Raw genomic sequence first — 13,855 nt, forward strand, 5'->3', positions numbered from 1 at the left:
CTATACCTGCTCTGCACCACACAGAAGACACACACAGGCAAAGGAGACCAAACGCCGAGTTCACACAGGGAGGTATTACTCCAAATGAATGATAATGTTTCTACATGACGGTAATGCTCCAGGTGAATTTTGTTAACTTTGAACAGAGTATCCCAAGAGTCTTTACGCTAACCACCTGCTAACGTGAGAGTGGTATCAATCTTTTCATCAAACTCTTGAATAAGCATATTTCTCAAAATGGCAAACATCCACTTAAATGTTATATACTGAGAATATGGTTTTAGAAGGAAACGAGATGTGTAAGATTGCCGTTGGTTACCTATTAGTTGGTATATAAAAAAAAAATGTTTGTCCATCTTGTGCATATTTAAATTCTATCTTGACTTTGTGTTGTAGTGAAGCAGGCGTGTGTAGTTCCCCCATATGATCATAACTCTGACTGCCTGTTTTTCAAATGTGACCAAATATGTGCAGTCTAAACAAAACAAAACCAGCAAGTGAGTCAAGGTGAGCATTGTGCACTTTGGACAAGAAATTCAGCTTATAACTTTGGTTTCCTTGACTTTGGAATTCTATTTGACGTAAAAATAAAAAAAATAAATACAAACATTCTTAAAGTGGTTTCTGAATTTGCTAATTATGTCCAGTTTGTTAAATAAAGTTTAAGTCTGAATCATTGGCTTTGTGCCTGGTTTTAATTACGTAAGGGGAAAAAAATAATTTGGAGCCCATGCAGCTCTTCTTCAGCTATAAAACAGAGCCTATCTACTAAGGTTCAGACATTCAACTCCGATTGCAACAAGAACTTAGAAATTGACCATTTCCATTTCACAGCTTCAGTGTTTACTGTGTTATGCACAGCAGTAAACTGAAGTCAATCTGGCACAGAGGATGGGCAATGAGAGCGCATTAGTGCCATTACCTTTTCCCAAAACGCACATTATACAAATGTTTGTTGATGGATTAACCTCTTAGGGGAGAAAATTCAAATTGGACAACGGTTAGAGAAGAAGAAGGCAGCCATCTCTCAGAAGCCTAACACCCAACACAATCACTCTTCACAGTAGTATACTTGACTAACATCCTGCCATATACTATATGAATAACAAAGGCAAGGGCTTTTAGTAAACAGCTATAACTCAGAGAGAAACTGTTTAGAGTTGTGGTATGTAGACCTGGCCAGAGCGAACATCATCTGTTATTTACTGCCCTGCGGGCCTGGCTCTAATGAAGCACTGTTCTATGCTGCACTCCAATAGGCACCAATACAGCCCATGACGTCCGGACATGAAACAGGCAGCTATGGCTGCTGTTCATAGCCAAGTGTTCTCAGAGGTGAGAGGGAAATACACAGGCAGTGTCTGTGAAAGTGACATGAATACAGTATATCTCACTGGTGTCTGTGTACACAGACTTTCCACTCAGACCTCTCAGTGAACCTCGCTGCTGGTCTCCTAAAGGCTTAAGGGCTTGGTAGACTTGTTTGAGCTGTGTTGCGGCATCTCCTCTCCACTGCTGTTTTGGTCAAACACACACACTCCATCTGTTAAGGTCCCAAATTTGTATTCCGAAAAGCTTGACACTATTGATTCTGAATATTAACTGGCTATCGGATAGTATGACTTTGTGTTTTATTCCTCTGTAGTAGTTGAGGCTTTGGACCATTTGTACCCAGTGTGATGTGGAATCTTCCCTACGGTCACATCTGCAGTGTTGAGGACCAAACTTGTGAGAAGATGTGTAATTCTATTAGAAAATGAAACTTTGTTGATAATCTAAAACATCAACTGAGTAATTTCACCCCGCCACTGTCTAATTACAGTACTGATGAAGACAGAGGTGAAGGTGACTGTGATACTTGTGGCCAATCTGCATCAAGAAGCTGAGTGCTGCTGCCCTCCAGTGGTAGGAAAAAGCAACAACACCTTGACCACAGGAAAAACCCACAGCACAAGGTTTTAAACTTCACAAAGGGAAAACAAAATGCACAACACTTCAAACTAGGGGATGGAAATCTAAAAGCTATGCTTCGTCCATCCCCTTTTCAGGCCAGGTGTTGTTGTTTTCTAGCTGTGCTGTTGCTGTATTGGTATGTTGGTGTCTGTAGTTTGTTTTGTCTGGTTGCTGTGGTCTGGTTTGAAATAAACTAGAAAAAAAACTCAGAAAAAAGACCTTCTATTCTTTATACTTTGTACTAACCATTTCCCCCCCTTTTCTCTCACAATAACAAATGATTTGGGCACAAGATACAAGTACTATTGTAGTTTTTTCAGCATTTTCAGTCTACTAATATTGATTTTCACCACATTTTAGATTGGTGCACACAACTTCCATATTTAAATGTAAAGACCCCTGGAGGTGTCTCTATATTACCTATATATATATTGCATTTCCTTTTTCTTCTTTCTTCTTTCATTTATCAATAATTTATTATTTGTAAACACAAATAAACTCATAGCCTCCTTTACACACACAACAACAGCAATTGTGGAAACACAGAAACAATTACACACATCCAGTAGCCAAACATGTTGCAGTATAAAGATGATCAATAAACTCTGATAACTTAGTTTCAAGCCAGTGAGTTGAATATGAGTGTAGGGAACCCAACAGAGGAAATTGACAGTGGGATGGACATATTACAGATTAAATTCCTGTGGGCTGGTGATCATATTATATTCTAGGCACAAAATCCAATATATCAGCGGTATGCAGTGTCTGAAAGTGGAAAACTCCATCAGTGTTTTGATCTGGTGTTTTTCTGATTATAGCTGATGGCGACAATATTAAAGGACAGCTCCAAACTTGTAACTTAAACTTTTGCGTTGTCAGTTGACAGCAAATTAAGCAGCCCAGCAGCCACAGAGTGAAAGGCATCTAAACCAAAGTCAGAATGTGCAAGTTCCCCCAAAGCAGAAGCTCCCAGAGTTGAATTCCAACACAACCTGGCTGAAAGCTATAGAGAAGAAGTGAAAGGGAAAGGCAACAAGTGTGATCTCATTAATATGACTCTGGCTGGTTAAACATATGCATATGTAGTTTTACTTAAGCCACAGCAGAAATGCGTTTAATGCAAGAAGCAGGCAGGTCACACATGCTCAAGTGGTTTCAAGACTTGCATGGTCACTAGATGTCGTACAAGATCACCATCATCTCTGACCAAACCAAACATACTTGACCAACATGACGTCACGCATCAAGCAAACCTGCAGAGCCAACCAAACACAGCTTTCCTAAATAGCAGCGGGCCGGGAATAGCCTAGGCCTACTAGCAATGACAACATGTAAAGAACACATTCATGCCAAGCCAAGCGTAACAACACCAAGTTAGCTAACCAGCATGCTTTCTGGAGCCGATCACCAATAAAAAGCAGATATAACATACAGTAGGGTCATGGCCGTAGCTACCATTGAGGACACCGAGGTCATGACCTCGGTATTTTTTTCGGCCTAATGAATGAAATTAAAAAAAAAAAAAAAAAAAAGTGCGGTGAAAGTATTAGGGAGGACAGATGGAAGGTGACTGAGTGACTCCTCTCTTGTCCAAACAACAATTCCGGTAGGCCTATAATGCTCTTGTTTATTGACGCCCTCACGTACGCTGGTGTTTGTTTACTGGTCGCGGGAAAAAAGGCGATTCATTCGGAAAAAGCGAGTGATACAGCGCGTCGCGGAGCCTGCGTGCATGGAGGAGAAGGCTACTGAGTGAGTCGGTTGGCTCTAGATAAACTGCTCTTTCCAACCAGTTGTTACACTGTAAAGGTTTCGTACATACGTGCACTTGAAGCGCTGTATTATTTAGGGACGGGTCCTCATGTATGCGGAGAAAACAGCTGTTTAATAGCGTCAATTCAGCGCCGTTTACTGTCTGTGTCCTGCACTACGCACTAGTTGAGCTAAGTGGGGGAGAGCAGAGACCTCTTTCCTGCAGATACTATACTGAGGGGGCATCTACTGCACTGTCCATTCTTCCATCAACATTATGTGAAAAGCACAGTGACACGATACATTTTATGTTTACAGACAGGGGCGTCACTAAGTTTTAAGGACAGGGGGGGCTTAGCCCCCAGGAGATGCCAAAGATGTGAGCATATGTGGTGCACGAGCACAAAACTTCACAAACAGCAAAGACTGTGAAATTGTTTCTAAAAAAATTTGGACAGATTTAACAAAGAGCATATGGTGTAAAATCTTTAGGCAACCATTAGTTTTATTTCAGTCTATTTATTTTTTAATTTAAAGAAAGCTAAGACCTGTGAGGTTATTACAGACATGTCTCGAGTAGGCTACAGTAGAAAATGTAAATTTTTCATCTCTGCCTAGTAAAAAACAAAACAAAACAAAACATTAGAGTAAAATCTACCTTTGAATCATGGGATATCAGGCAAATGAATAAGTAATGTGTAGGCTACTGTAACTGTGTAAAAGTAGATGCTAAAAAAAATGAACTTGAGCAATTTTGCAGCTGTTTTACAGTAGGCTATTATCAGAGATGTCCAGGTGGAATTTGACCTTTGGAAAACTAATTATATTTCACTAATAGCCTGTGTCATAATATTCACTCCATCCAAATACAACTGTTTTTGGCTCATTTTGATTTCACCTAGACCTCTTCATATTTTCCCATTCAAAGAAGACCATACAACTTAAATGAAGTTTGACACCAATATTTTACAAATAAAAAATATGCATAGAAATGTGAAATACTACATAGCTAAACAATGTGAATAACCAATTATAACACAAAACAAAATTTGCTTCAAAAAGGAGCAGTCAGATGTATGTTTGTGCTAACTATAAGGAAAAGCAAACAAACTTCCTGGGCCTGTTTCAAAGTGAGGAACACAGCTGACGCTTCAGAAGGAAGTCACCCCAAAAATAGTAGGCTATAGCTATGGTAAAAAAGAGTGCACACTTCACCCTAGAAACCTGTTCATCTTCATGTTAACAACCAGGACCTTCACATTGCATTTCAGACTTTTTTTTTTCGAGCTGGAATTAAACTTTATAATATAATATTTTTGCTACTCTGTGGCTGCTACGAGTGCGAGGAGCTAGTCTCCTGTTTGTAATAGATGGTGTGTTCTCATCAGAATTCAGTGAAGTTGGGTCTTCTCTGGATGATCACTAGTGATGATAATATCATAAAAAATGGCATTAATCTAATATGATGTGTGTAGTTTTTATCTGTCAAAGTGCACCAGATTGAAGCCTTTTAATATAAAATTGCCCAAAATTTCTGACAGCCGCCCCCCCCCCCCCCCCGCACACCACGAGTAAATGACCTCGGTATTTCAAAAATCCTGGCTACGGCCCTGAGTAGGGTGGCCATTATGGTACTTACAACGAGAAGAGGTGAAGCTGTTCGTTCGGACTGGGACAGAAGTTCAGCAACGGAGGGATAAGTTCTTGAGTCCAGTGTAGGCCAGTAAACATATTCAAAACTTAATGTATGTTTTTAAGGCTTGCCAGGCAACTGCAGTTTGTGTCAGTAAACACTGGCCCGTCCACCATAGGTCTGGTTTTAAAATCTTTATTTGTCATGACACTCCCCCACCCCCCTCAGGTAATCTTCACCTGGTTGTTGCGCGTTGCACCGATCCGCGCGCCATCTTACATGTGGGCGGGCCTTTCAACTCAATTGCACAGCACATTGACTTTTGACCTGATATTATAACAAAGAAAAGATGTAGCTATGTGCGTAAAGTTGGTTTCTACTTGGGACGCCACTACCCCCTCTTTCTACACAGTTTTTACAAGGGAATTACTTTGCTGCTATAATATTGTTTAGAATATTATTTACAGAAAACCTTATAGCCTACTGTGGTGAGAATCATCAAGTGGGTCATACATGAGCACTACTTGTGTGTATTTGGAACTTTCATTATGCTATATTTTATGTGTATTTGAAATACAAGTGTAACTTTTGGATTGGGTCCCTCCCCATGGTAGCTGGTTTGCAGGCATCACACTAGAAATTACCCAGTCATAATTAAAAATCAAGATTTTGAGAAAAAGGAAAATGCTGAACTTTAGTAAACCCCTTTTAAGTAATAGTTTCATGCCTAATTCAAATCTCAAGCTATTAGTACCAAGTCAAGTTGCATCTTTTATCAGTGTTAGTCAAATCCTCAAATTTGTGGCTATGTAATCCTGATTTGAGTCAACTCTAGTCCCTTACTTCTGCAATACGATTAACAGGCTATCAGTGATTAGAGCTGTTGATAAGTTTTATGATATTTATTATATGGTACATTAATTTGCAATTAATTCAGTAGATACTTACCCTCTTGTCACATAATTCTCACTCGCAAGTGTTGTTGAAGTAATGTCTATAAATTTGCGTCAATGTGAAAATACAATCAATTCTTTCATCCTTAGATCAACAAAAGCTCAAGTGAATGTTTCCACCTCACAGCGTCACAAATCGGTTTTCATAAAGGTCCACACTGTATCCTAAAAATGATACCAAACATAAGATATTAACTCGAATGTACATGAACCTAGATGAGAATTATACAGTCTAAATCGTTCTCAATTCATGCAACTGAATTCATCTCACCTCATGATTATGGGGCTAAATAAGATATGGTCATACTTGGGGGCCACTGAACCAGAGGCACACATCTGATGTGCACCATCTATGACTAATGTAAAATTCAAAAAGGAAAGCACTAATAATTGTTCAAAAGTGCATTTATTTAATTAATTCTTTTGGCACTTCAGTTATCATCACTGGTCACACAGTTAACATAAAACAAAAGTGAGCATCCCAGTACTACTGCAGCTGAAGAGTTATGTCAAATTTACTGCCCAGCAGAAATTCAAAATGTTATGATTAATGGAGCAGTTCTTAGAAATGTGTAAGGACTTGTGATTTTCTTGAAATCGGTAAAAAAGTAATAAGAATATATTTGTTGGTAAGAAATGAATAAATATAAATTTCACTGATGTTTGATTTTGCATATTTAACCCCTGACATTCATACACAGAAAGCATTTCAACACTGCAAGTTTCAGGGAAGACCATGAGGGAATGTTTTCTGATTTAAAAGTAAAAAATACAGTTATAATCAGAGATGCTCACAAATTGTTTCATTTGGACAATATTACACAATTAAATGGATAAAATATTTCACATAAAGAAGACATACAGTATAAAGAGATATTACAAAAAACATGCAAACAGACAGCACCAAATTGAGACTAACACAAAGCAGCTTTGGCAACAACTGAGATTCTGTGTAAAGAAAGGAGGAGAGAAAGGTTTAATTTCAACAGCTCAAGGCATCGTCAGTATAATGAATCATTTCAAACATGCAGTAAGCTTTAAATGCTTAAAAAGGTTTTAAAAATACATTATAAACTTACAGAAAAAGTTCAAGGAGTGGACATTAAATGTTATTTCAAGTTAAAGGTAACCACTGAAAAATAGCATTAAATCATTCTTCTTTCGGATGTTCTTTTTGTCTGTGTCACTACTGTCCCAATATATTGCCTCTGTTGCAACTTTTCAGGCACTGTATCATGTGGATTTTTACCGGATGTCTCATTTCACCAAGTCACAATTTGATCATTTTGGCAAAGGTACCTGGTAAGATTTAAATCCTTACTTAATGTCTTAGGGTTAGCCTTTTTCACAAAATAATGCATCTGTTTGAGTAGTCTTTACACGCATGTTTAGAGTTCTGCCAGCTCCACACGAGTGCTAGTGCTTTTTCTCGAGGTAATTTGAGGGAACCCATCCTTTCCTTGGTCTGCCATTGTCCAGAACCTTGCAATACCACCATCCATTTGGGTTTCTTTCCAGGACCTCCAGACTCGTCCCCTCTGGAAACCCCATGGTCTCCTCGTCACCATGATAATCTGCTATGGACACATACACCTCTCTGAGGTTGTTATGGATGATGTGGGGCTTGGGCCTCACTGTAGATACAGGGAGGGCATTCTTCTGAGAACTGAGGCCGAGTGATTCGGAGCTACCGGTGCGGGATCTTTCACTGTTGGGTAGTGCCATGTTGTTTGACACCAGACTGCGTGGCACTGTGCCGAAGGAGGCATTGCGTCGCACTGTTGGGCTGGCACGAGGGTGATCTGTGGAGTTGAGGGACTCATTTCTCCTGAGAGAGCCAGCGGGGCTGGGACCATCCCTGATTGGGGCTGATATGAAGACAGATTGAGGTCTGACAACCTGCTGCTGTTTGGTGTTATTCTGCTTCCGAGACCCAAACAAGCTGGTGGGTTTAGAGAGGCCACCTGGAGGCTTGGAGGGGATAGGTGGGGTGACCTTCTTTAAGTTTTGGTTGATATTGTTCAAAGCTTGCACCCTTTGTTCGTTTTTCTCCAGGCTGTTGGACTTGCTGAGGCTTCCAGGTTTAGTTGGGGTGCCATCAGATTCTGACCCTACAATGTCATCTTGTCTGACGGGCTCCAGGTAGTAAGTTGGAGCCCAACCCTCTGTATCTCCCCAGCGAACATACCACCAGCCACTCTCCTGTTTCTCCAGTACCTCTACCTCCACTCCAGCAGGGAAACTTAGCTCAGACTCTTGGACTTTATCATAGGGATCTGTGGTGCGATACAGGATACATCCTTCCAGGTCAGAGTCTCCCCTGCTGCCTTTAGAATAGATGGAGGAGAGATCGGATGTGCTCTGAGATGAAAACGAGTCTTCAGAGGAGATGACTGAAGCTGTCTCAGAGTCCTCACCTTTAGTTTTGGTGCCATTCTTCAACTGTCCAGTTGGTCGCAGCTGTCTTCTCAAGGTGCTAATATCCATCTTTTCAGCACTGGAGGCTTTGGCAAGTTGTGGTTTAGGTCTCACAACTGGCTTTAGTTTAGAGGAGGACTTGGTGGAAGAGGATACCTTGCTTTCCTCTTGGTCCTTCTTAGGCCTGGACAGATCTGGAGTGGATTCAGTGGAGGCAGATTTAGGACTGGATGCCTCCTCCGCTTTGGTTGAAAATGGACTCCCATTCAAGTCAATCTTGAGTTTGATCCCTGCTGATCTCCATCCACCTGAAGTTGGGTTTGCAGTCTTGCCAGTTTCTGACAAGACACTTGTCTTAGAGGAATTTGAGTCCCTGCTGCACTGTCTCTCGGGGGTCTGTTTGAAGGGCCGGAAGCCATCATTCTCATAGATGCACTCTTCCGCTCCCTCTGCCTCCCCCTCTGCCTCGTGGCCATCTTCAAATGACTCGCCCATTTTGAAGGAAGCACTGTGCAGTGATGAAGCTGGAGAGGGCTTGGAGGACAGATGGGATCCCTTCTCAGAGGAAGTGTCCTCATGCTTTGCATCCACCAAAGAACCTTCTCCTCTAAGAAACTCAAACTCAGACTCCATGTCCAGATCACCAATGGCAGGGACATCATATTCTGGCTCTTCATACACCGGTCTCCCAGGAGACACAGGAGACTCTGGAGCTTCAGACCCAGGGCTGCTGGGAGGTGCAGTCTCCACTGAGTCTTGTTTTTTGACTGGCGGAGCTGGGGGTGGAACTTTTGGGCGGCAAAGAGTGCTTGTTCTGCGATTCAGATTGGGTTTTTTACGTTTATCAATGTAGGAGCAGGGTGCCCAGCCTTCCGTCTCTCCTATCTGGACATACCACCAACCACCCGAGTTCTTCTCAATGACCTAAAATACAAGTTCAACAAAGAGAAGTCTTTATATGAAGACATTTTTTAACACATTAATATTTCATTCCCCTTGTGTTATTACTGAGTTAGTATGAATACACTGAGATATATGCTTGCTACCAGTATTCAAGATTGCCTTGTCACAAATGATCTATTACCTCTGCTTTCTGTCCTCCATTGAAACTGATACCATCAGAAATACAGGACTGGAAATCTGCAATTGTGTAATACTCTGCTTCAACTGTAGGGGGCTCTGGTGGGCAGGGCAACGGAAATCCCTGTGAAGAAATGAAGTAAACAGTGTTAGACTTCTTGTTTGTAGCAGAAAGCAAATATGTACATTTGCTCAAGTATTCGACTGGGAGCAAAAAAGTCATAATCCAAGAAAACAGCCACAGTGCCGTGGAAACCTTTCAGACTAAAACTGTGTATGATTAGTACCCCTTGTCAAGCTTCACCTTGTTAGCAGTCCGATCAAGAGAAACCCCCCCCTCTAGACTCCTCAGATGGTTTCATTTAAATAATTGCTCAAGGCCCTGTGAGGTAAAGTTATTTATGATTTCACATAAAAGAAAAGATTAGAGAAGAACCCAAAAAAGAATGAATATAACATTTTCTAACAGAATTTATTTTTTCTTCTTTTCCATCTCTGTAATCATCTCAAAGCGACTCACGTTTAGTTTTTTACAGTCAGCAATTAAATTCTTAGAATTGATGGATCAGTATTCACAGTCTATTAATGTCATGTCACAAATCAGTTGCAATGTTAGTATTTCTACATTTCATACTTAATTAGCGGTACAGAATGTAGTTCTAAAAAAAATATGACTCAACATGTAATATGCGGAGATACTTTTTCCATAATTTCTTCCTATTTGCTGCTCTTTGTCTGTGGGAGGGAAAAGCCACAAACAACTGTGAAAGTCCTATGCATGTCCACTAAGATCAGTTTAATAAAGACATTATGTATTTGATCTTGTCTTTTTATCTTCAAGAACTAAATTAAGGTCTACTCATTGCTATTGGAAATTGTTCACATGGGTGTCACATGAATCAGCAGGCATAACTAGAGGCTTTTCAGGCATAAATGAATAAATGACTGGTGGACAAGAAATATGGCAAATATATAACTCTTACCAGGGTTGCATCTCTTCGAGGCGGAGGTTTTTGCCTGAGAACTGGGGAGCCTGTGAGATAATCACAAAGAAAAAAAAGACATTCATGAAACTGACACTTTTGGTTTCATTCAAGAATAGACATTTACGAGCCTCAAGGAATGAGATTTTAAAAAGTTTGATTAGTGGTCTGCAGATTTACAGATGTTCATTAATCATTTCATGCCAGAAGCTGAATCATTCACGATGACAGGACTTACCAATTTCCACCCGATGAGGGGCGATGCGGGCAACTGCTGGTGAAGCAGGCTCTGCTGCTTTGCTCCCCTCCTGTGGGGAATTAACGGGGCTTGAGTCAGCACAGGGGATTGGCAAGCTGATCTCCTTCCTGGCCACCTGGGGGCTCTCTGGGACACCTTCAGTCTGCACGTCCTTCTCACTCAGGGCTTTCTTGTTAAGCAAGTTACTGATCTCCATGATGTTTCCAATTATCTCCACTGGGCCTGTAACAGTCTTCTTGCGTGGAGAGAAGTCATCCTTCACCTTCTTTAGGTAAGAGGCTGGAGCCCAGCCTTCTTTATCTTGGTACCTGTGAAGTAAGGCAGTTGTAAGAGAAAACTGATAAAAATACAATTTTGTAATGAAAGACATAACAAATGTCTGAAGCAAGTGAGTCAAGGCTTACCTGATAAACCACCATCCTTCCAGGTTCTTCTGAATCACCTCCACAATAACACCTTTCTCGAAAGCAATTTCATCCTTGCCTTGGCTGGTATAAGGCTGCACTGTTACGTACTTCTCTTCTGCCAAAGCCAGAACAGAGAAAAACAACAAAGCTAAGAATTTGAAGGCTGTAAAATCTCTTGAAAACAAGATAATCATTGGAAAGAAAAGAAAAGGAGAAAGAAGTGTATATTCTATAAATCTTTTTCTATAGACGTGTGGCCTATATGACTTATATTTGTGGGATCTCACTGCAGCAGTAAGGTTAAAAGAGTGGAGGTGTATCTTTTCTTTAATACAGACTGGAACTGTTCTGCTTTCTGGCAGTTTAATCAGCTACCAGATGTGCATGTGGATGTGTTCTGTGGGTGCATGTGTTCAAATGTCCTTTGGCGCATGAGATTTGTCTCTTATGTTTTTATGAAACAGAGAGAACTTTATAATGCAGGGGATAACAACAAGACATAAATCAGTTCCTGTATTTAGAAGAAAATGTGTCATCAAAGTACATGTTTTTGAAGTTACACTAATAAATGTTCTACTTTTAGTAGTGGAAAATCACTGCCGCAGTGTTAGCATCATTATCATGGACAAAGCATTGTGACAGCATTGTACTATGAGTATGATATCCAACACAAATAAGGAGTACTGGGGCACCCTGGTGGCCAAGGATATGTTCAGATTTTTTCAAGCTCAAGTTTCAAGTTTCATTTGGAAATTGAATTGTAAGCACTGTTAGTAATTATTTGCACTTCCTGCCCATACTTGACACAATAATATCCTCTCTTCAGCAATTTCATAGTGGTGGAAGTCAAAACTCACTTCATCCAAAGCCTCTGCAAGGTTCCAGCAGACTGACGTAGACAAATCAAACACACATCTACATTAAAGTATTTTAAATACGGAATTCCCTCTTTTTGTTTTTTTGTCTTTCCCCTCTGTCCCTCCATCACAGGTCAACAAGAAAACACTGTCACTCAAAACACACAAGCCAGAAAACAGGAATTTTGGAAGACATCCTCTTGATTTGATTACTTTGTACTGCTTTAACCTCAGTACAACACTTTGAGGAGGGATTTTCTTTGCAGCCAGTATGGACAGGTCAATTACAACACCTGATTAATGCTTTCAGCATGTGTATCAGCATGTGGGTGTTGTTTAGACAGACCTGAAAATATTTAAAGCTTGGGACAAACCTGTAGACTAGCTTAAGGACTGCATATAAAATAGTTTCCATCATCTTGAACAGATGTTTTGGTTTTTGCCAGTCAAGAAGGAGCCTAAACATACTAGACTGCACACCAGACAAGTGGTCAGTAACAAGTGGAGTTTAGAGGTAGATGACTCTGTTCATCCTGCAAGGGCGCCAATTGTTGCTTGTTCTCTTACCAAAACAAACATGTATTGCAACCAGCAGCTTGCAGTATTTATATGCAGTGCAATTTGCACTTAAAAGGTCAGAAAATAAGCTAAGCTCAGAGTTACATCCTAGATGGAGACATGTAAACAACACAAACCATACAACTTACACAGGAAGAGCGAGGGGAATGAAAACAAAGTCAGTTTCAGATGAAGCTGTTAATTTACAAATATGTCTCTCTCTCTCTCTCTCTGGCAACACACATCTTTGGTTTATGCAAATGTCAAACATGTTAAATCTTCCTGAGGGTTAAGATCATTACAAATCACACATAATATGACTTTATCTGCCAACTCTCAACACCTTGGCACAGCGGCCTTAACATTTGTCCTCGCCTAAAGGCATCAAGCATGAACTGCAAGACTCACAGCTTGTGATGTTTCCCATCTCCCTCTGTCATCTCTCTTATCAGCTGCACAATAAAAGTGCACACTATAATACCAACCACTCTAACATCCTTTAATTACTTGCATTTACAATTATTATTGACCAAGGCGAACTACAGCGAATGGGGCGTGCTAGTGTCCTAGCAGTGTCCTTGGCTTCATGACAGCAAGCATCTCCTAACTCAGCACATAATGCAGAGCAGAGGCTCCATGCTGATTTATGCATTCCCATGAGGCCAAGGGGCAGAGCAAAGACCTCATTTCCTGTCATTATGGCAATTCCTGTCTAAACTTACACGGCACAAGCAAAGAGGCGTCCTCAAAAAGAAGAGCGGCACATAAAGAAGCGCTGTCCTCTAGGCTGGTACACGGGAATCAACATCCTGGTGACACATTATTCCATTTTCCTTTTCTCCACCCATTTCCAAGGTTGTGTAGGAGCTAAACGGGTGTGGGAGAGCTATTCCCTTTATTTGCAAAAACTAAAGCAGGCTCCATGGCTAAAGGATATTTCTGTACACTTTATTTTCCTTATGCCTGGTTCTTCCGGCCTCTTTGTGTTGGGGCTGGTAGAAC

At 40.7% G+C, this 13,855-nt stretch overlaps 1 protein-coding gene across 2 annotated transcripts in view; it reads right to left on the minus strand.

Annotated features, from left to right (window-relative positions):
• Positions 1 to 6,681: 6,681 nt before the first annotated feature.
• Positions 6,682 to 13,855, minus strand: part of LOC146973369 (SH3 and PX domain-containing protein 2A-like) — a 65,665-nt gene continuing 58,491 nt past the window's right edge. For both annotated transcript variants that reach the window (XM_085799862.1, XM_085799861.1), the window contains 5 exons: positions 11,436 to 11,553; positions 11,011 to 11,339; positions 10,773 to 10,822; positions 9,794 to 9,913; positions 6,682 to 9,633 (listed from right to left, as the gene is read on the minus strand). In XM_085799862.1, coding sequence (XP_085655988.1) covers positions 7,708 to 9,633; positions 9,794 to 9,913; positions 10,773 to 10,822; positions 11,011 to 11,339; positions 11,436 to 11,553 — 2,543 coding nt within the window. In that variant the 3' untranslated portion in view covers positions 6,682 to 7,707. The remainder of the gene's footprint in view (positions 9,634 to 9,793; positions 9,914 to 10,772; positions 10,823 to 11,010; positions 11,340 to 11,435; positions 11,554 to 13,855) is intronic.

This window comes from Trachurus japonicus, chromosome 15 (assembly GCF_045865225.1).
Source record: "Trachurus japonicus isolate A0001 chromosome 15, Traja_1.0".
NCBI classification, from domain to species: Eukaryota; Metazoa; Chordata; class Actinopteri; order Carangiformes; family Carangidae; genus Trachurus; species Trachurus japonicus.